Source organism: Pithys albifrons, chromosome 16, assembly GCF_047495875.1.
Source record: "Pithys albifrons albifrons isolate INPA30051 chromosome 16, PitAlb_v1, whole genome shotgun sequence".
NCBI lineage: Eukaryota > Metazoa > Chordata > Aves > Passeriformes > Thamnophilidae > Pithys > Pithys albifrons.
The window spans coordinates 12,590,735-12,611,137 of record NC_092473.1 but is presented as its reverse complement, the minus strand read 5'-3'; the positions used below and the strand labels follow the sequence as shown (position 1 = coordinate 12,611,137).

Sequence of the window (20,403 nt, the reverse complement as noted above, 5' to 3'; positions counted from 1 at the left end):
TGTGTGTGTGCGCCTGTGTGTCTGTGTCTGTGTGTATGTGTGTGTTTGTCTGCCTGCGTGTCTCTGTGTGTGTCTGTGTGTCTATGTCTGTCCGTCTGTGTCTGTGCCTGTGTCTGTCTGCGTGTCTCTGTGTGTGTCCGTCTGTCTGTGTGTCTGTGTGTGTGTCCGTCTGTGTGTCTGTGTGTGTCCATCTGTGCGTGTGTCTGTGTGTGTGTCTGTGTGCCTGTATGAATCCGTGTGTCTGTCTGTCCGTGTCTGTGTCTGCGTGTCCGCGTGTCTGCCTGTGTGTGTGTGTGTGTGTGTGTGTGTGCGTCCGTGTCCGTGTGTCTGTCTGTGTGTCTGTGCGGCGGGGGCAGCGCTCCCCCGGCGGGGCCGCACCGCGCGGGGCGGGCGGGGCGCGGCGGCGCCAATGGCAGCGGGGCGGGCGGGCCCGGGCGGGCGGCGGAGCCTCTCGGCGAACAAAGAGGGAGCGGGAGGCGCGGGGGGAACCGGCCATGCGGGGCCGGCGCTGAGGAGGGAGACGCTCCATGGCCCGCGGGTCGGGGTGAGGCGAGCGCGGGCCATGGCGGGCGTGAGTTACTCGCCGCCCTGGTGGGTGAGCCTCCTGCACCGCCTGCCGCACCTCAGCCTGCGCTGGGAACTCACCGCCGCCGACTTCCGACCGCACGACGCCGAGTACCAGCAGGTGGGTCCGGCGGGCGCGTGGGCTCGGCGCTCCGGGGGCGAGGAGGAGGAAGAAAGAAGGGAGGATGCTCGCCCCCCCCCCCCCCCCTCTCCGGGCATCCCCAGGCGGGTGTCCGTAGGTACCAGTGGGTGCCGTGTCCCTTGTCCCGTGGGGTTCTGCCCTCTCCCTCTGTCCCCCCGCCCAGGCTCGGGGCAGGTCGGGATGGGGGTGTCGCTGCTGGCAGCTGGGGGTGGTCGTTCCCGGCAGGAGCTCTGAGCGGCCCCCGCCAGGCTGCTGGAAGCCCCAAGTACTTCTTTTGGGAGAAGGTGAAATTATAGAATTATAAACTCATTAAGGTTCGAATAGACCTGCAGGGTTATCGCGCGCAGCCTTTGACTGAACACCTCCGTGCCCACTGAACCGTACCGCGAAGTGCCCCCGGCGGTGGGGCTGCACTGCCCCCGTGTGTGCCCTGGCCGGGTCCCGGCGCTGGCCAGGTGAAGGCACCGACCCGGCCTGGTGCCCCTGGCTGGACCACAACCCGCCATCGCCGATCATAACCCTGTGCAGGCTGCGCTGACCATCCCCATTGATGCCGCCAGCCCTGCAGAGAGGCCAGCAGTGCCTTCCCAAAGCCGGCTGCCTGCCTGCTGGAAAACAGATGACTTAATGCACGAGAGCGGCGTTAGCATCGAGTGCACGGGAGGATGCTCGCAGAATACTTGTGTGCCGCTCTTCTTTTTTTTTTTTTTTTTAATGCTGCTTAGCCTGTATCCTGTGCCTGGTTGGCTAGGCATGTAATTAAAATGATTGTGGAGTGAATCTGTGTGCTCCAACATCTGTGTTCTCTGCTGTCATCTTGGAACAGAGCTGCAGTGGCTCTGCTGCCTCGTTTTGCCACGGTCTCTGGTTTTGAAAACACCATTTTGCTTTTCTGAACATACTTGCAGTGTCCTATATATGCAGCCTGCTGAACTGCACACAGGCAGGAAGGCTTAGGCTTCTTCAGTTCTTGTTTATCCCAGAAGTAGAAGGTATTAGAAATATTTTAGAAATCAGTATGTTTTGGCTTTTTGTTTTAAACAGGTGAACAGATCTGTGGGCTGAAGCTAGAGCAAAATGAGAGAACTGTATGTAAAGGGCTAAAGGCAGATACAAAGAAACATCTTTAATTGGGTAAATCAAAGGGAATTTTGACCTAACTTTGTATTTGGTGCTTCAATTTGTTGATTTGTTTTAGTTCCCTTGGCTTAGCAGAGTTCAAGATGGCCACATGCAGATGTGTTGCTGCACAGCAGCTGGACTATATTTCCATGACCTCAGAGGGTAACTGCCTTTAAAGCAATGGATATGAGATACTGGAGATCAGAAGTGAAGAGTTCATGGAAAGATCTTCTTGGGACTGTGTTATCGTGAAACAAGCACTTGGTGACCTTTGAATAGACAGCAGCTGTACCGGTTTTCACTTAAATTGCTTGAAAGCATTCCTAGCAACAATCTGGGGTTGTGTTTGTTTGTCAGATAGTTTTTCTACAGTAATCATATTCCCATTTAAAGCGTTTTGCTGTTCTCCTCCTGTGTATCTGCCTCCCCTCCCTTGATGGTATTAAGGACTTCTTGCACAGCAGTCGAAGGCCTTTTAAGTCTTTACATCAGCTCACAAGAAAATGTCTTATCAAATCCAAACTCGAATGTCTGGATTATTGAGGCGTCTGTCGTCAGGAGAATGATTTGAGCAGCAGCAGCTTTGCTGGTTTTGCTGTTGGTGAGGGATAGCAAACAGGCTCCAGCAATGCAGCCTGTGCTGTTGGTGTCGTGGTTATATAACGAAGCTGCTGTGGCTCTGCAAGTTGACTCTGGAGTTCGTAGCCACAGAGATTAATTCTAATGCAGTGAAACAGGGAAACTTAATCCTGGGGCTGGGAACTGTAATGCTAAATGCTCTCGTGTGCTTTAAATTGTTCTGCAGGCCTTTTGGTTTGAATTCTAGCTTTTTTCTATTAGCTTTGTTATAAATTTGCATTTCTTGCTCTGTGTGCAGCCTGTGCTGGCATTGTCTCCCCTTATCTTTAGGAACCTTTTGTATTTAGCAGGTGGGATTGTATACATCCTCAAAATAAGGAAGACGATTTTTAATATTAAATTCTACTTATTTTTCTTTACTTTGTAGCTCTCATTGGCACAAATTGTCTGTGTTTTTGTATTCTATTCTATTAGTGATTGATACCCTAATTTTTAAGTATGAACTGTTAAACTACATACCACATTTGAGTTCTCAGGGGCTGAGGAGAAGTCAGTGGGGGATGCTGGCTGGGAGTTTATGGGGATGGGAAAGGGCAGGGTGTCCCCAGCTCTAGTAAGTTACTAAACTCCATGACTTCAAGCTATCAGGTAGCTGGACTGCTGTCATAAACAGGCATACAGCTGTGCTCAGTGTTACGAGGACGGAAGCAATGTATCCTTTGTTTCTTTACTGCTTCTCTAGCAAAGATTTCCCAATCTGTGACCAACATTGGTTTTCCTATGAAACTGTTTTCTTAGTAACCTCTTAGTAAATACCTACCTGTTTCTTGTACTCATGTTTTGATGACATGCTTTGAATTTGTGCATCAACAGAACATCTCACTTCAGCCACAAGTGAAATGCAGTGCCTTGGATTTGCCTGTTGTTATGTCACTTGTTGCAGTGCCACGTGCTCCTGCAGGTGAGGAGGCTGCTGCTTTAACAGGCTTTCCACCTCTACCTAGCAAGGATTAGTGTAATGCGCAAGCTGCTGTTCCACTGGAGCAGCAGATGAGCTGTTGTCCTCTGAAACCTCTCTGAAGCACAGGTAGATAAGCACACACTGCCAGTCTTTGAAGTCTAGGTCTCTGTTAAGTCTTCTGAGGCCCTGGGAAACAGGGAATATCTGGCAGGATACAGATCTGATGGCTACTTATGCTGTTTTGGCCCATGTAGTCCCCTGGGTCAGAGCAGGAGGGACACCCCCCTGTGCACCAGCATCTCTCAAGGTGGCTGTGTCCATTGTGTACCAGCCTACCAGAGTTTCCTCCTTTTGTCTGAGAGCATGAGAAATACTCATGGCAGTGTTGCTGCCAAGGGCTGACATCAGTGCAGCTGCAGGTTTTGGCCGTGTACCTTCCTACCTGAGTCAGGCTCTAAAATGCTTTCCCTTGGTGTTACTTACTCTTTATCTTCTCCCACAGCATATCTGGTTGCATTGAGTTAGAACAGTGTGTGCAAGTGTGGAGGAGCAGAACAGATCCTTCCCCTCTGGACTAGATTGTTTAAAAATGTATGTGTCTACTGATGTCCTTCAGATGCTCCACTTCCCCCACAACAGCAGTACAACTGGTTGTTTGGGTTTTTTTCTGGGGAAATTGAGGTGAACCTCAATGTAGATTGAGCTGGGGTTGTAATCCTTCTTCTCCAGAGGGTTTGGCAGATTGGTGAGTCCTATCAGAGCTGCCTTCGTGTGCTCCTTGCAGGACTTGCTCCAAAGCCCTCCCTATAGAGGATCTTATCAGACCGGTTCTTTTCCTAATCCTCCCATGAATCATTGGGGTTGAAAATATCTTGATATGAACAGCTTTGTTCTGGCTGTATTCTCATCTGAGTCATACTGCAGTGCTCTGCAAAGCCTTTTCATTGTGTAGTGAGTCACAAATTCTGAAGTGAAGGGAATGTAAAAATGGAGCAGAGCTCCTGTTCCTTCTGACAGTATCATGCTAATACCAGTTCTGGTGTCTCTGCCTTTTGCTGCTGAACAAATGAGGATGATCCTACCAGTACTGTCCACTTACTTTCCAGTTCAGTTGATTGGCCCAGAAAGATGGTCCTGAGGCTGCTGGCGTTGCCAGTTTACTCTGTTTAGTATTTGTGACTGACTCTAGTTGAATTCACTTTCTCAGGATAGAGTTGGTTAAGAGCCTTGAGATTGTGAGGAGGTCATGTGGTGGAAAGAAGTAGAAGAGCTGAATAGCTATTGTAATACAGCACAACAACAGGTAATTGAATATCTGCTTGAGTCAGTCTGTCTGTGGTACTGACAGAAAAGGAGCCCACAACACTTCAGCTCTTGAGTCTCACTGTGTGCTGAGAAGGGTCCTGTGAAAAGGGAAGGAAAGAAAAGAGTCTGCAAAAGCTAAGCCAAGGAGCACCTTGACTTGAATTTCAGCTTTTTCCTCATTGCTGAAAACTGGCAATGTTGACATGACTGTATAAACACACAGGTTATGTGTGAATCAGGCTTGGGTAAAGCCAAGTTCTCCAGCATCTTTGAAACTCTTTCCTTGCACCACTTCGTGATTTTTCAGTAAGAGTCAGAACTGCAGATGCATGGTTAGTAGGTGTAGTGGCAACAGTATGTGCTTTGGAAAGTGACTGGATGATTGATTCACACCAATTAAGATGCAGAATCGTGCTAAAGGAAGCATTGATAAGAGCAGGCATACACCCTAGTCTTGGTTTTGAGATGGTCTCTTCAGTGTTGTCACCCAGGAGTTTTCTGTCATGCACCTGTCAGTGCTTTTGTCTCACAATGTTCTTTTTCTCCTACCAAACGTGCGCTGAGGAGGGATCCAGCAGGGAAAGGTGCTGTGTAAGCCCAGCAATGCTTCCCTTCTTTTGGCTTATAGACTAATACAAGGCATGTGTGTTTGAACCCACAGAACCCTGAAGCCAAGGGTTCAGCAAGGAATTAATTCTGTCAGGTACTTTCTGGCACTGTGAGGCTGTTTGCCTGCACACAACAGCTAATGTCATCTTTGGAAGTATTTCTTGGCTGGAGAAACGTGATGGAGCCTAAACTGCCAAAAAACTTGGATTATAGAGATTGTTTTAGAACTTCCTCTACTGTACTGGCGTCTTATTTCAGTTTTGAAACCAAGAGTCTTTCTGTAAATTGGAAACATGTGTATCAGTCAAGTTGGATGACGTGTTTTTGTCTAGTTGGCTCAAAGTCAGAGGGTAATGTGCCTTTCTCAAAGTGGTTGGACTGAAGGTTTCTTTCTTTCTTTCTTTCAAGAATAGGTGGACCACTTCCAAGGTCTGATCAGCTCTCCTGCTGTAGCACTAGTTTGCTCATATTTCCAGAAAGGTTAAGTGACCCCTGTTAGTAGAATCCAATGTTTTCTATTGAATTTGAAGTTACTTTTGTTTTTCTAAGAACTAGTGGTAAATCTCTTCGCTATACTCATCAATCTGGGCCACGTGAGTAACCACACAGCAATGCCTCTATCAGCAAAGTGGTGCTGTGGTCTGACTGCTCTACTCTGTGTTTGACCTGGAAGAGCCATTACTAGGGAATGCAGCACAGTGAATAACCAAAAATGTAGAATCAAGACTACTTTTGGTGGCTGTTTTTTTTAACCAAAGGTAGGCATAGAGCATTTTTTGTTGACCATACATCTAGTCATGCAGCAGCATATGGTGTACAGACAGGGAAAAAGTCAACCTTTGCCAGCTTTCTGTCTGCAGCCTTACTTTGTTTTGCTGACCCATGCTGTGCTGCTACGTTTTCAGATGGTCTCCTGAGAGCTGACAGTTTCTGGAAACCCTGACTGTAGGTTACCTTACTGTAGACAAAAAAAAAAAAAAAAAAAGAGACTGTTCTAAATGTATGGTTTTAGCAGAGCAGAGTACAACAGAGGGGTAAGAGGTGCCTTGGAAAAATGTTGTGGGGGTTGGAGGGAAGGAGGCGCAAGTGAGTATGCAAAGATGTAAACCATGCTTGCTTCATCTGGGTGGGATCCTGAAAGTGTTAATCCTGCACAGAGAAGGTGCTTTGGCCCAGCCTGGTGAGCTTCCCACTCTTAAGAGACCTTTATGCAACATGCTCTGAAGGTACCATGGAAAGCATCATGCCGGTGTTAGCTGGAAGAGCAAAACCAGAATTTAAAACATTTGTCTGTTTGTGGTGGCCAGCCACTGACACCTTGGTGCTTCTGTACTGAGACATTTGTCCTCTTGAAAATCCTCTATTTTTTCTACATGAGTGTCCTGGCCTGCAAAACCTGATCACTAGAGTTCTGGAGAAAGGGCTGGTCAAATCCAGTTCAGTCTTGCTGTCTCTTCCCTTTTCTTTTTCTTTTCTTCCTTTTTTCCTCCTCTTCATCTCAACTCTTAAAGCCTTTTTGAGCAGAGGAACATCTGTGCTCTTCAGGTTAACAAAGTGCCTTTGTTTAAATGTTGATCCAATAAAACAAGCAGTGCTTAAAGCAGATGTTGATGTGGATTTTTAGTGCTCCTTATTTTTCATTAGTAGGGAAAGTGAGATGAGGAATTCTCACCCAGAACATATCCCATTAGGCATGACTCTGGAGATTAAAGGAGGAAGTCAGGTGCTTTCTCTGACATAATCCCAAGGCTTTGAATGTGGATTAAGGAGCTGTGCCACAAGTCTTCTTGGGCTTTTACTTTTATTTTGGGATTAGATTTCTTTTTGAACCTGTAAACAAAAATCTGCCCATTTAGAATGAGATGAAAGTTATGGGCCTTTGTCACGTCAGGTTTCTTGACATATGTGACTTCAGAACAGACAGTTGGAGGGACAAGCACCTTCCAATCCCTTGACATTTATCTTTTTTTTCCTGTTTGTTTTTTTTCTTTATTTTCTCCTTTTTATTCTAGAACCAGGCTAATTTTACACCTCTCTTCTCCTGCACCCCTTCCACTCACCAGCACACTTGCTGATAGAAAGGGTGAAGTCCACAGTCAATGTTTCATGCTGTTTGTGTTGATCTGATAAGACTGTGCTGTGGTAGAGTTTGCCAGGTCACCTCAGTGTGACTCCTTTCAGGGGACAGTCCTGTACCTGTTTTAAGGATTGGTGTGCTGAATGCTATGCAGTGATGGCCAAGACTTCTCCTTGAAGTCACTTTTATGTTCTTTGATGTCAACTGAATAGGCTTGGGTGGCTGAATGCAAGCAGTGAGTAAGACAGTGCTCACTCTTCATTTTCTTGGGGTGGAGGGGAGTCAGTGTCTCATCTGCATTAACCTCTTGATGACTGTCAATTCTCTTCTTGTTTTTATTTGATCCTTCAATAGTAAACTTTCCACCAGTTACAGTGAGATTTCCCATTCCCCTTGAGTGGGTAGGAGAACTTGGCATGTTTTCAACTGAATATGATTCCCATAGCTGGGGGAAGGGACGTGATGTCTGGGAATTTATTTGCTCTGAGGTTCAGAAGAGACTTGAGTAACTTTGGAATATACCAGGATTATCTTCTGCACTGAACATTAATTCTCACTTTTAAGACGTGAATAAGACTCAGAATACTCGGATATATTGATACCTCCTGGAGAGTTGTTTCTAATAATAATAATAATAAAACCAAAAGCCAGTAACCTTGCTCCTCTCTTTGCAAGGCTGTTTGTGCTTTTCTGGGTATGTCATCCTACCAGTTCTTTGTTTTCGCTGATGATGATGATTAACAAGACAGGTGAGCTAAAATCAAGGAGGATCAAGTTCATGCATGACTTTTAGTCCTGGGCATGCACTCATATGACAGTCTAAAAAAAGAAAAAAGTCATCACTGTTAGAAATCCTCCATTTTTCTCCACTTCAAGGAGTAACTGAGACTGTTGGTTGTGTTGCAGTGGTGAAGAACTAGGATTTGGTTACATTTATCCTCAAACCAGAAATAGCTTCATGGTGAAAGGGTCTGCAGGTATGTAGTGAATAGAAGCTGTGGGTCAGAGCCATGCTGATGCTATTTCTTTCCTTTTTCTTTTTTTTTTTTTAATTAGATAAACTAGGAAAGAGCAAACCATAGAGCACTTTCATGTTACAAAGGCTTTAATTTTTTTTTATTTTATTTTTTAATTTATTTTTTATTTTTAGATTTCTGGGTAATGAGCCACTTACAGTTTTTGAGTTTGATCTTGTAATTGTGAGCTTTAGGGTTTGGTAAGCTGCAAATGTGGACATTTTTGCAAAGTAGTCATTTGTGTGTTAAGACTGCAAGGCTATTCTCTTGCAAGAAAAGAAAGTAGGTTAGCATGCAATCCATGGACACAGCAGTTGGTGTAACTCGGTCACGATACTTTGTGCTGTTCCCTTCTCTGAGCACTTGGGTATGAGGGGAACATTTGCAATAATGTATGATTTCACATGGTTATCAGGTTGCTTGCTTCAGCAGATGTAATGTGTGCCAGACCCCTTTTAAGTTGTTATTTTAACAAATGAGCGTGTTTTAGTCGATAGTAAGAGCGGCACAGAAACCAGCCAGGGTAAGGGCTGACACTCCCCTTCACCCTCACTGAAGCTGGAGCTGCATCCTCAGATTTCGATTTCCTCGGTCAGTACTAAATGCTTTTTCTGGCTGATATGGCTCAGAATGTGCCACACGTGCATATGCATGAAAGCCCTTTGTAGTGTGAAATTAGGGATGAAAGATATTGCTAATCAGCCCTAACAATGCAGGACTTATTCCTGGAGAAGGGGAAAGGGGAATGTGGGGAATGGATGTTTCACAAATGTATAACACATTCAGACGCGTTTTTATGCCAGTGTTGGTGCCTGTGCACGGACACCCTTTTCAGGCTGTAAAATGCTGCTGTTCATGCTGAGAATTTAAACAAGCCGCCTATTCAACCCCGAAATTCAAAATAACGCCAAAACCCAAATGGAGGCACTTCAGTTGCATAATGGTGTCTGTTACAAGGAGGCCTTGGTGCAGTAGATGATGTAATGCTCCTTAAGATAAGGCCCAAACTGGTGTCAGGAAGAGAGGGAAAAGGGTGTTGATGATGGAACCATTTAGAGTATTGCTTACAGTATCAAAGCTCTCCACAGAGTGTTAATTAGAAAACCTGAATAATCCCAAAGTTTATTGTGGCACAACTGTACGTGTGGGAAAAATGACCCATTGCTTGGTGCTACCTGTTTTCTCTGATTATCATCTCTTTTTCCCTGGGGTGAACTTTCTTGCAGTTGACAGTGTGCTCAAGTTCCTGTAGCTGATAAACTGGTTATTTTGATGCTTGCTATAGTAGTTAAGAATTCTTCAGTCTGCCAAAGAGACACTTTCTGTTGTTTGCTGAAATTGTAGTGCTTCCCATCTGGGCTGTGCCTGTAGCCTTTGCTATTTAAGTGCTGGTCCTAACGGAGGTTGTTACTGTTTTGAGTCCTCTGGCACTTTGTTACTTTACTTCCTCCCTAAACTTATGTTTAGCATATAGTGCCCTTCCCAAATCTTTGTTCACGAAGCCTAGCCATGATGATGGTGAAACTTATGTTTAGCATATACTTACTTTCTTTTGTTTAGGAATAGTCTCGTCCTCACTGCAAGTGCCTCTGGTCTGTTTTTGGACTGGCATGGTCAGAGGGTTGGCACAGCATTGGCTGCCTCACCTCCAGCCCTCCCGTCCCCTCCCTCCCTTGCTTTACAGTATTCACTCCAGGAAACGCTGAGAAAGTCGAGAGTAATGGAATTCATGAAATTCAAGCTGTGCTTCAATGAAAACGTGTTTTCAATTTCTGCCTCCTTGGGAGCCTGAGACTGAACTGTAATTGTTGGCGCTGGGTGGGGGCTGGGCCGGGATGAATGGATGGAAGCGGCGGAGTCAGCGCTCTGCAGAGCCTCTCGCCGGCATCTCGCCGCTCTCGGCATTCAAAGGCTGGTGTGTGCTTTGTGGCAGCTTCAGGAAGCATTTTTATATTCAGCTGTCCAAAAGGCCAGGCGTTTTCCTGCTGGGTTTGATCTGGCTGTCGGGGTCTGAATGACAGTGACATGTTGGAGAGGAACGTGATGGGGGGAAGCATCAGCTGGGGTTGGTTTGTCCCCCGTGTCTGCTCTTGATCCTGCTCACGCTGTCCTTTGAGTGTCCTGCTGCCGATTAAGGGTGAGAATTATAATGGGGACTCAAAAGCCTTTGGTAAAACTCATTAATTCATTCCTGCTTTAATTAGACACCCAGCCATGGGCTTATAATCAGAGCCCAGCAACGTTTGCAGCTGTAATAAGCTGTGCTGCATCACTTGCAGAAATCGTGGGGTTTTGGCAGATACAGATATGATGAGATCTTACTTGGTTTGGGTTTTGGTGAGGAACATGCAAGGGCATAGAGATGAAGGAAAAAGCTGAGAGTATTTAGTTGCTGACCTCTGCCTGAATCTTGTGGCTGACCTCAGCTGAATCTTGCCTCTTGGTGTTGAACTAAGAGGAAAGGGTGGAGTTGTCCTGCTTATAAATATTTATTTTCCTTGGGAGGTGTAGTAATGTAACCTTCAAGGAGAGAAAAGAGGAAGGAGAATCTCATGAAAAGTCACTCAAGCATATTGTTTTACATCTTTAGCACCTGAGGGAATTACACTTATTCCAAAAGTGTAACAGTAGCAGTTGCAGGCGTTGCAGACAGCGCCCATTTTGCTGTTTGGAAGTTAGGGGATAGTTGAGTATTCTACAATGGAAAGTACCATGAACCTTTTTTTGGAGTTGTTAGGGGGAAGAAAATTAATAGTGAGCTTCTATAATTTTGTAATCTCTTCTTGTTTCCTAAATGGGAAGGAAAGTAGTTTCCAGAACTAATTTTTGTGGCTGACCCCCAGCAACAGATGACTGGGGTCTTCTGTGAGAAGTTTGTGCTGCTTCTGGTATCTTTGAAATACTCGTGGGTTTTGTCTTTTGCAGATGGAGAACTAGAGAGAAGGCTGAAAGGACTTCAGGGAAGGACTTGTTATTTTTACCTTATTGCAGCTCTACTTGTAGTTCTGCTCACTGTGAATGCCATGGTAGACCCTGAGAACATGATCTCCATTTAGCATTGGACTGATAGGCTGTCAAGTGCAAGCAAACCAGATAGGTACAGACCTAGGAAAAGACTAGGGACAGAGATAGTTGGCTGTCACTGGGCTTAGACAGATATGATTAAAAAGATGGGTTTGCCTTTTTTTTTCCCTTAGGATTTTAACTTGAGTAAGGATAGAATGAACACTTAGGACTTGAGAAAATGGGAGCTGTTGCTCAAGAGTAGATGAGAAGCACTGCTGGGCAATGGCAAGTATTAATGTTCATGTCCCCTTAAGAGGAAAACTGTTTCAGTAGTAGTAGGTGGCAGGAATAAATGGATCAGCTGTGTTTTGGGTCTTTTTCTGTCTGGATTTAGTGGAAAGCACAGATAGCACATCCAGTGAGGATGGAATGATTTGTTTGACACTTCTGTAGCTATAACAGAAATCTTTACTTTGGATGAGAGTGCTATTTTAAAACTACTGAACAACACTTCTTGTGTGCCTTTTAGTATTTCAAAATGTGACCGTCGTCTTCTGTTTGTCCTTCCTGTCCTCTCCCCACACAGTCTGAGTTATTGTTGGCTTATGAGACTGAGTAGTGCCTGGAGCTTGGGTAGGACAGGATTTCATCCCTGGGCTCTGAGGTTAAATGTGCTGGATCTCTGGCCTTTCCTTTTATATGTATATATCCAAAATTCTTAGTTAGACAACAGACATTGGATCAACCTGAGTGGACAGTGAGTGAGAGCAACAAATTTGCAAGATTAAAATAGTCTTTCATCCTCACAAGTACAACTGGGTAAATGTCCTGGTGAAGTTCTTGGCTGGTCTTGGACACCATGATCTGGGAAGGCTCAATGCTCTAACCCTGAACCTCCTGATCACAGCAGAGGTTGGTTTTTTGATCTTTTTCAGCTTGACCTTCTGTGAAATGAAAATCTCTTCAAACACACAAGCTCTTCAGCATTTTGAATGCTTTAATAATAAATGATAAACTAAAGGTGATGTATATAAAATAAGTCAAGTGCTGTTGACAGAATTCTCCATGTGGACTAACAGTACTCTGGGATGTGCTTCCAAGCAGGCAGCTCTTGGAGGAGCTGTGTGAGGAATAGTAGATGCTGGGAGGGTTCTGCTGAGGTGTAAATAACAAGGTTGGACAGTTAACGCTGGCTCTGCTGTTTCTGTTAGTGCAGCTTAACTTTTGCCTGGGGTGGTGTGGAGGTTACGGGAGAAGGAGGAAGGGACAAGCTGTGAACTTGCTTCTCTCCCAGCAGAGGATGATGAGAAGGTATGAGGATCTCATTAGTCTAATCCCCCCTTGGCATGTTAATTCTTCTTGTCCGTGTAGTGGTATCTTAAGTCTGAAATTCTTACTGAGACACAACGGCTTGCTGGGTCACGTGTCTCACTGCAGTGCCCTTTCCACCTTTTTTGTGTGGATTTTGTTGCAGCTATTAAAATTTGGTTGGCTGCTATAGTATTTCATCGCTCTTAATTTTGTTCTCAAGAAAATGCTGCTCTGTGAGAGACTTTTGCTTGTCTTATTGCTGTCCTAGATACATTTAGTAGTTATTTGTTTGCTATTGCATCTTCTGCCTGTGGTTGACCCACCTCTTAATGGCCTCTGCAGATCCAAGTTCATTTTGTGGGTAGATCTGAATTGTCTGCTCATGGGAGGAGATGTAGCTGTTGTACCACAGCAGTGACATTTCCAACTGGTGAAATGTAGTTCTGCAGGTATAACCTCTGGGCAGGACTTCCATCACTAACTTAATTATTAGGTTTGGTTTACATGTGCTGGCTTTAGTAAGAGTCATCTTGGCTATTTGGTGCAATAAATGAAATATAGTGTTCCTAAGAAAGAACCAGTTTTAAGGATAGGCTTTGAGTGCTCATCAAGTACATCATCAAGTTCAAACGAGGCATGTCTGTATTTCTTTTCCCTGCCAAAGTGAAATTTGCTGCTTTGTCTGATGTAGTGAATGCTGAGCTTCCTTTCTAACATCTGTGCCTTTAGATGGGATTCACCAGCAGTTTAGTTCTTTGCTTCCTATTCACAAACACATACATGACAATTTCTTTGATACTAGAGCTAGTCCTACAAGACTTTCATCCTTGGGGATATGCTCAACTAGCCTTTGACATCATGCTTCCTTCTGGCAAGTCACTGGTCATGTCTCCTGGGAAAACAGAGATCTTGAGTGCTTTCTGTGTAGCTGCACTTGGACCTTGGTCAGTGCATGGTCTCACCCATGTGCTATGAACATAAGCTAACTGTAAACAAAGCTGAGAGCCTCTGGAAACTAGTGCTGTCCTCAGCTTTATTCTCCATGAGGGATATTTTTTTCTGTTGGAGCAGGACATGTGTGAAACGGAACCCCAGCACTAATGCTGCAGTAAGGAAGTATTACATGGTACAAAATTTGATATTAACTAGAGACTGTATATTCGTTTTGTATTGTAGTCAAAACATTCACTATACTGGGGTAAGAACCTTGTTCTTTGTACACGTGTGGTTGGGTTTTGTGGCTCTTTGTGTTCCACTACAGTATTTCTTGCCTGATCTAGTTGAGTGTGCTGATGGCTGGAACTGTGTTATTGGTGAGGAAGAGTTCAGAGCAGACATGGACTCATACCATCAGTTGGGAGAATTGTGCTGGCCACTGCATGTGGCCATTAGTGATGTACTTGGGGTGCTGGCTTCTTGCACAATCCCGGCTGTAAAGATCTAAAGCTCCTCCAGTGCTGCTGAATGGGGTCCCAGTAGCTAGGGAAGTGTCTTGTGTGATTCTCAGCTGCTTGCAAGGAACAGGGTCTTTAGGCCATTTGCACTCCACTCTTCACTGCCATGTGTTTACCATCCTGGTAGCACCCAGATAACCCCCCTGCCTGTGTCCCTGGCAAATAGGCTTCCAAGTGGGGTTACTCATTCCAGGCACGTCCGTGGTCCTGCTCCGCCAGCTCAAGCTGAGTTAGTCATGCGTCTCACCAAGCGTGTCGGATCTGAGACGATCGGTCTCTCTTCTTCTGCTCTCTAAATCCTTACTCTGTAAAAGACAGTAATCAACAAAAGGGCAGTTAGTTGTGGAGCTTGGTTATATGATCTTGTCACTTCTTTCACCCTGATCTTCAGACTAAACAGATAGTGTTTCGAGTGTGGAAGTATTTTCAGGGTCCTGGGAAAGTGACTGGGACTGAACTGCTCAGCTGCAGGGCACTGGCTAAAATTAAATAGTGGCAGCCAGTGACAGGAAAATGAAAAAAAAAATCTAATTTTTTAGGAGAAAACCAAATGAAAACTTGATGCTTTGCTATTCCTCATGGTCATATTCTGTCTGGAAGCTACTGTTAAAGCTCCTACTCATTACCCGTGGGATTGCACTATCCTGTCTTCAAATGTACACAAAAACCTGCTCATGTTCCTTCACTTACGTGCTCTCCACCTGAGGGTATAATCTAGTGACAATATAATCACTTCCATAGCAACCAACATGTCATAAACAGGATTATGGTGCCTAGTAAGGATGCAGGGCACAACGAATTTAGGAAGGAAGTGCCCCCTCATGTAAATACCCTCATTAACGTGGAGCAAAGCAGGGAAAGTAGTGATGTATGTGCAGAGAGCAGCATCCTGCTTCACCTGCTGTGTGACTCCCAGGGTCTGTGTCACCAGGGCACAGGGGAGGAGGAGGGACACATGTGCACGTGTGTGGCGTGTCCTTTAATGCAACAAAGCCTTAAGAAGGTGAATCTGTGTCATTAGCGAGGCAAGATAAACCCTACAGAGAGCCTGTTACTGATCTCAAGGTGCAAGTGCAGTGGGGCTGCCTTGTCTCACCTAAGGTGATTAAAACCCTGAAGGCACCAGGGACTTATTCTTGCCATCTCTCTACCTGAATTCCTTCTTTCCACTCCTCTACCAAAAGCACCCTCACACTCCAGTCTGGAGAGGGTAAGGTTTGTCTGTTACAAAGTACTGCATTTTTTCCCACTGGTGCCGTCTGTAGAGTTAAATTAAAATGCTTTCTCAATACACATTCAAGTTTGCTTTCTCTTTTTAGTAAAAACTTGAGATGGCTGTTTTATTTTTAAAGATGGGAAGAACCAGCAAAATCAAAAGCTTCTGTCTTTAGCTCCTTCTGCAGTGAAGATGAACAGTGTCTTGTGATGTTCTTCTGCAGACCCGTAAAGGAAATAGAACTGCTCCACTTGCTCACAGTTACTGCCGGTGGTATTGTGGTTGGTTTTATGCTGCATAGATTTAAGTGAGAACAGTTACTGAGTGCTTGGTAAGAGTGTTTGAGCAGATGCTCTGCCCTACTTTGTTCTGCAGTTTATGCACCACTTGCCTTCATTCAATAAAAAACAACATGAAAACATGGGAGTTATTGCAGATATTTGCTCTGTGGCTTGAGGGTATCTTATCATGGGGCTGCTCAAAACTTTTTTTTCTAGTGAATTGCTCTCACATTTTTGCAGTGTTTGGATGATGTAACAAATGATTCCATTGCTTCAGTGAGTCAAATGTACTGCTTGGCTCTTTCCCAGGAGTTTTAACACCTGCTAAAAGGGTGAAGAATTCTGGGCAACTGCTGCCAGCCCTTAAGTGCTGTGAAAAGTCTCTTGTCAAAGATCCAGCTGTCTGTGTAGGTTGGGAGTCAAGATAATATTCCCCACTAATCCAATGTGCTTGGTCAGAGCGGATCTAACCCTGTATTGTTGCCTAAATTGCTTTTCTTGGTGGTGGTCGTTTTAGAGAGCCGAGTTTGTGGATACAAAATTGCTAAGGAGGACGTAACTCTCTTCAGCTTCAGAGAATCTGCAATGGATGTATCTTTAGTCGTGGTCCTGCAGTTTAGTGAGGTCTGACAGCCCCACCTGCTTAGAAAACAGTCTTCAGTAAGAGATACTGTGAGTCCTACGCTGGAGCGTGTAGTTTGTGCTTTTCTTTGTTCCTGATTAGGATGCTTGCTGAAATAAACTCTCAAATGAGGCTTAAAATAACTGCTCTATTAAGAATAGAAAGAAATAGTCCGTGTAGGGAAGGGAGGATCTTAAGTTTGAGGCATTTCAAGTGCAAGTTGAATGTCTGGTGCAGCCTGGCTTAGAAATGTGTTTAAAACTACTCAAATGCAAAACAATTCACTGGCTCCCTTTTGTGGCATCTTTTATGGGAGAGTTCATGCACAGCCTGGGGGTTTTCTGCTTTACACACTGATGAATCCACCTTTGGGATAATGTTCCAAACAGGCAAATTGCTGGTCTGCAGGGTAATAAGGTAGCTGGTGCTTTAGAAAAACTATTTTCAAGTGCAAAGTTAGCCATGAAGGTAACTGTAGGTATTAACACTGAAGCTTGTTATAAATCCAAGGAATGTAGTTCACTGGTCAAGATGAGGTGGCTGAAAGTCCATCCAGCTGCAGGAATGGACTGAAAGACACTGAAATAAAAGCAAACAAAGCAGGAGGTGGTTGGCAAATAACAAAAAGTTACTAAGCACCAGTTCTTGGTGTAGGTCTGCTGAAAATGTGTTTCAGGAACCACAACAGCAAGAAAAGGTGAGATCATGTATGTCTGCATTTGTTATTCTGGAACCTCTGAGAATGGTGATCTGGCACTAGCAGCTGCTTTTAATAGCCTAACTTAATTTTTAAGTTTCTGTAAGTACTCCCTGCAGCACTAGTAAATGCTGGTTTTGTTGTTGTTAGTGGCTAAGTGGCCAACCTTGGTGATGTTGCAAACATGCACCACAAGGCACATGTTGTGTGGATTGCCAAGCCCAAGGTCAGAGCAACCACTGGGATGGTTGGTAGCAGGAATGACCCACTCCTCAGCTGTCAGTGGCTGTGGCCTGGATGTTGTATGGGAGGCTGGATTAAATAGTCCTTTCCAAGAGTTTTCAGGCCAGGAATATATTCTGACTCTCTATTACTTCAAGGGGCTGCAGTACATGAGTATGGAATAGTAAATGGAGGAGGCAGCTGTTTGTTGTCCATTGGATTTCTTCTTCCTTTTCTGGATCTTTGTACTTCCAGTTTAAATGTTGAGGACTGTGTTTCTAACCTGAGATGGGAGGTTAAAAACCAAACAGTGGAGTAAAGAGTTTGTGCTCCTGGGTTTTCATTCTGAAAGGTGCTGTGTCTGTCATTCTTCTGACAGTCAGCAGCTGTGAAGGTATTGGAGAGAAAAGGAGCCTGGTTGGTGGTTAGAACTTAAAGTCCCTCCCATGGCCACAGGAGGACCTTGTGAGCAGGAGCACTGGAGCCTGTTCTTCAGCTGGTGCTGGTGTGACCAGGTTGTTGAATCCTCCTCCAGTGGCTGCTCTTGCTCAGATGCCAGGTGCAGGTGCTGTGACAGGGTTGTGTTCACAGCAACTGTTTTAAGTGAAAAAGCCTTTCTTTTGAGATTTTCTGGGTAGCTGAGCAACACCTTGGGCTTGACCTGTTAAGCTCTTCAGCTGTAGTGCTTCTGACCTCTTGTGATTCTTCATGGATAGAAAGGATTCATCTCAAGCACTGGTCATTAATCTAAGGGTAGAACTGAGAAGATACAAAAATACACAGTAATTTCAGCATAACTAGCTAGAGGCAAAAGAAGAGTCAGTGGGAAGCATAGCTCAGATTACACTGTGAGCAGGGAACTATCAGCCAATTTAGGATGTGAAAGAAAATGTACTTCCTCCTTTTACTTCTTTATGATTTTTGTCCTCTGAGTAGTGCTGTGACTGTTTTCTGAAGGAAGGCTGCAGTGTGTTTAAGGTCCTCCAGGTCAAAGGCCTGTCTGTTGGTGGGAGGATGTGATACCTTCAAAATGCAGAACTGCAGTGATGAGATGAATAGTCTCTTACTGGGTGGAGAAATGGGGAAAGTCCCCATTATCAACAGCAAGTGTCCAAAGTGGCTTAAATTTCTCAATGAAATAGAAGGTTTGCAAGGGGTAAGTTTATCACAAGTAGGGAAATCAATTTGCAGTCAGTGCCTACTGTAAGAGGCACACATTTTGCCTGTAGCTTGTGGGGATCGCTTTTTTTCCTAGACAGGAGCTGGTGTTTAGTGCATGTCAGCAGCAGTGAGTCAGTCATGCATTGACTGGTCCTCAAAGAACGGCATTGCCAGATGAAGGCATGTCAGGGTGATGGCTTCCCTCTCTGGTTATCAGGTGTGACAGCGACAGGGGAGCTCTTGCTGTGCTAACACTGGTACTCCAGGCTCTGCTTGGGAGCTGCAATCCCAAGTAATAAAATGTGTTTGGTGGCTGTGTCTGAATGATACACAGTTCAGTGCAGAGGTCTGGGGTGGCACAAGGATCCACAGGGGATGGATCTCTGAAGCTTCAGGCAGCAAAGCTTCGGCAGAGCATGTAGAGTTTGCATTTCTGTCTCTCAAACTGATCCAAGGAGTGATCTGCTGAGGGGTAGAAGCTTTGCGGTAATTTATTCCCCAGATGTAGCTGCTATGAAAACAAATGTTGAAGGACATTTTCTCACAATGGCCCCTCTATCAAGGGCGCTTCACAAGTTACTGGATTAGCATAACAAGGGGGGCTTGAAGCAATGCCGATAAGAGCAGAGTGTTTCCTGCTAGAATTATGATCGAGCGACTTAGAATTCTGCTGTCTTGCACATTTTTCAATCCTGGACTTAACAGGAAAGCTTTGGCTGCCTGAAGTGTCACCACTTCCTCTTCTGCAGCTGTAAATGCAGCAGGAATTGGTGGTGTCCAAGCCAGCAGCACGCAGAGCGGGGCTGGTGCTCTTCTGGTAACTGGGGAGCATTACGAAATGTTTCCTCCCTTGAGCTGTGTTTGGAAAGACTGTTTTTACTAATAACCCGGCTAAACTGCATGTTCTCGAGTTCTATGTGGTTTGAGTTTTGAGGTGGTGGTGATTATTTTTTATTTAGATTCTTTATGGGACATGTAGGTGCTTAGATATGGTCAAAGGAACCAGGAGAAAACTTACTGTTGTCACTTTCCTTACAAGTTGGACCAAAGCTTTGAAGTTGTTTTATACCCTCCCACAAACAGTCAAAACTAAACATCTTTATGTTGTAGAAATCCATGTAAACAAATTGACTTTGTTTGCCTTTTTGTATCCTGAAACCCCAGGAAATCCCATAGCCATATGCAGTCCCAACTTTGCTGCGAGGTTCATACTTGCAATCTGAACCTTTGAAGAGTCCATTTCTTTACAGAGCTGCACATCTGGTTTTGAAGCATTAAGGGGAGCAAAGTTCTGACCAGCTCTTCCTGGCATTATGTGTGTTACTGTGCTCAAAGACTCCTTACTGGCTTTTTGACTTTTCCACAAAATGTTGGCACTAAGCTGCAGCCTTGAAAATTTGGATTATTTTTAATGGCATCACAGATATTTTTGCTCCTGATCTCCCATGGAATGGCACTGCTGGACCAGTGCTGCAGTGCCAAGACCTGTGTGTGTTGGTGAAACTGTTTCCAGCACTCATTTGGAATAAATATATGTCTATTGCTTGTTGGACAGTATTTCATACAAGATAAAGAAATGGATAGTACTGTATTCTGACATTCTGGGCATGATTTAAAATTAGATTTGGTCTGTGAACAGGGATGTTTGTCTGTGATAAGCCCCTGCAGGCAAGACCTCAGTGGAGAAATACTGCAGAACTGTGGCTTGAACATTGTGTAAATAGGGCCTAAATCTGAGGTCCTGCATGGGCAATCCCAACACTGATGTGACTCTTCCATCCCTTATAAAGTTTGCTGCTTTAGACCCTTTAATCACACCTGCCTGAAGTGGAAGTTTGTGGTTCCTGAGGTTGTGGTCCAGGAGAGTGGCTGGAACACTTTGCACTCTGGGGCTGCTCAGTGATTAAATCAAGGGACTGACCTGGCTGAAAACAGATTTCAACACCAGCACAGAGGTGCTTCTGGTTGGAGTTATAGAGTAACCAGCCCTGGTATGCACAGAAGCATAACCTGCTACCTGGAGGCCAGGGAGCTTGAACAGCTGCCCAGTGAACCAGA

General features: G+C 44.9%; 1 protein-coding gene across 2 annotated transcripts in view; it reads left to right on the top strand.

Moving 5' to 3' along the window:
• Window positions 1–465: 465 nt before the first annotated feature.
• The window catches only part of TTYH3 (tweety family member 3), a 74,804-nt gene continuing 54,866 nt past the window's right edge, over window positions 466–20,403 (top strand). For both annotated transcript variants that reach the window (XM_071570780.1, XM_071570779.1), the window contains exon 1: window positions 466–685. In XM_071570780.1, coding sequence (XP_071426881.1) covers window positions 563–685 — 123 coding nt within the window. In that variant the 5' untranslated portion in view covers window positions 466–562. The remainder of the gene's footprint in view (window positions 686–20,403) is intronic.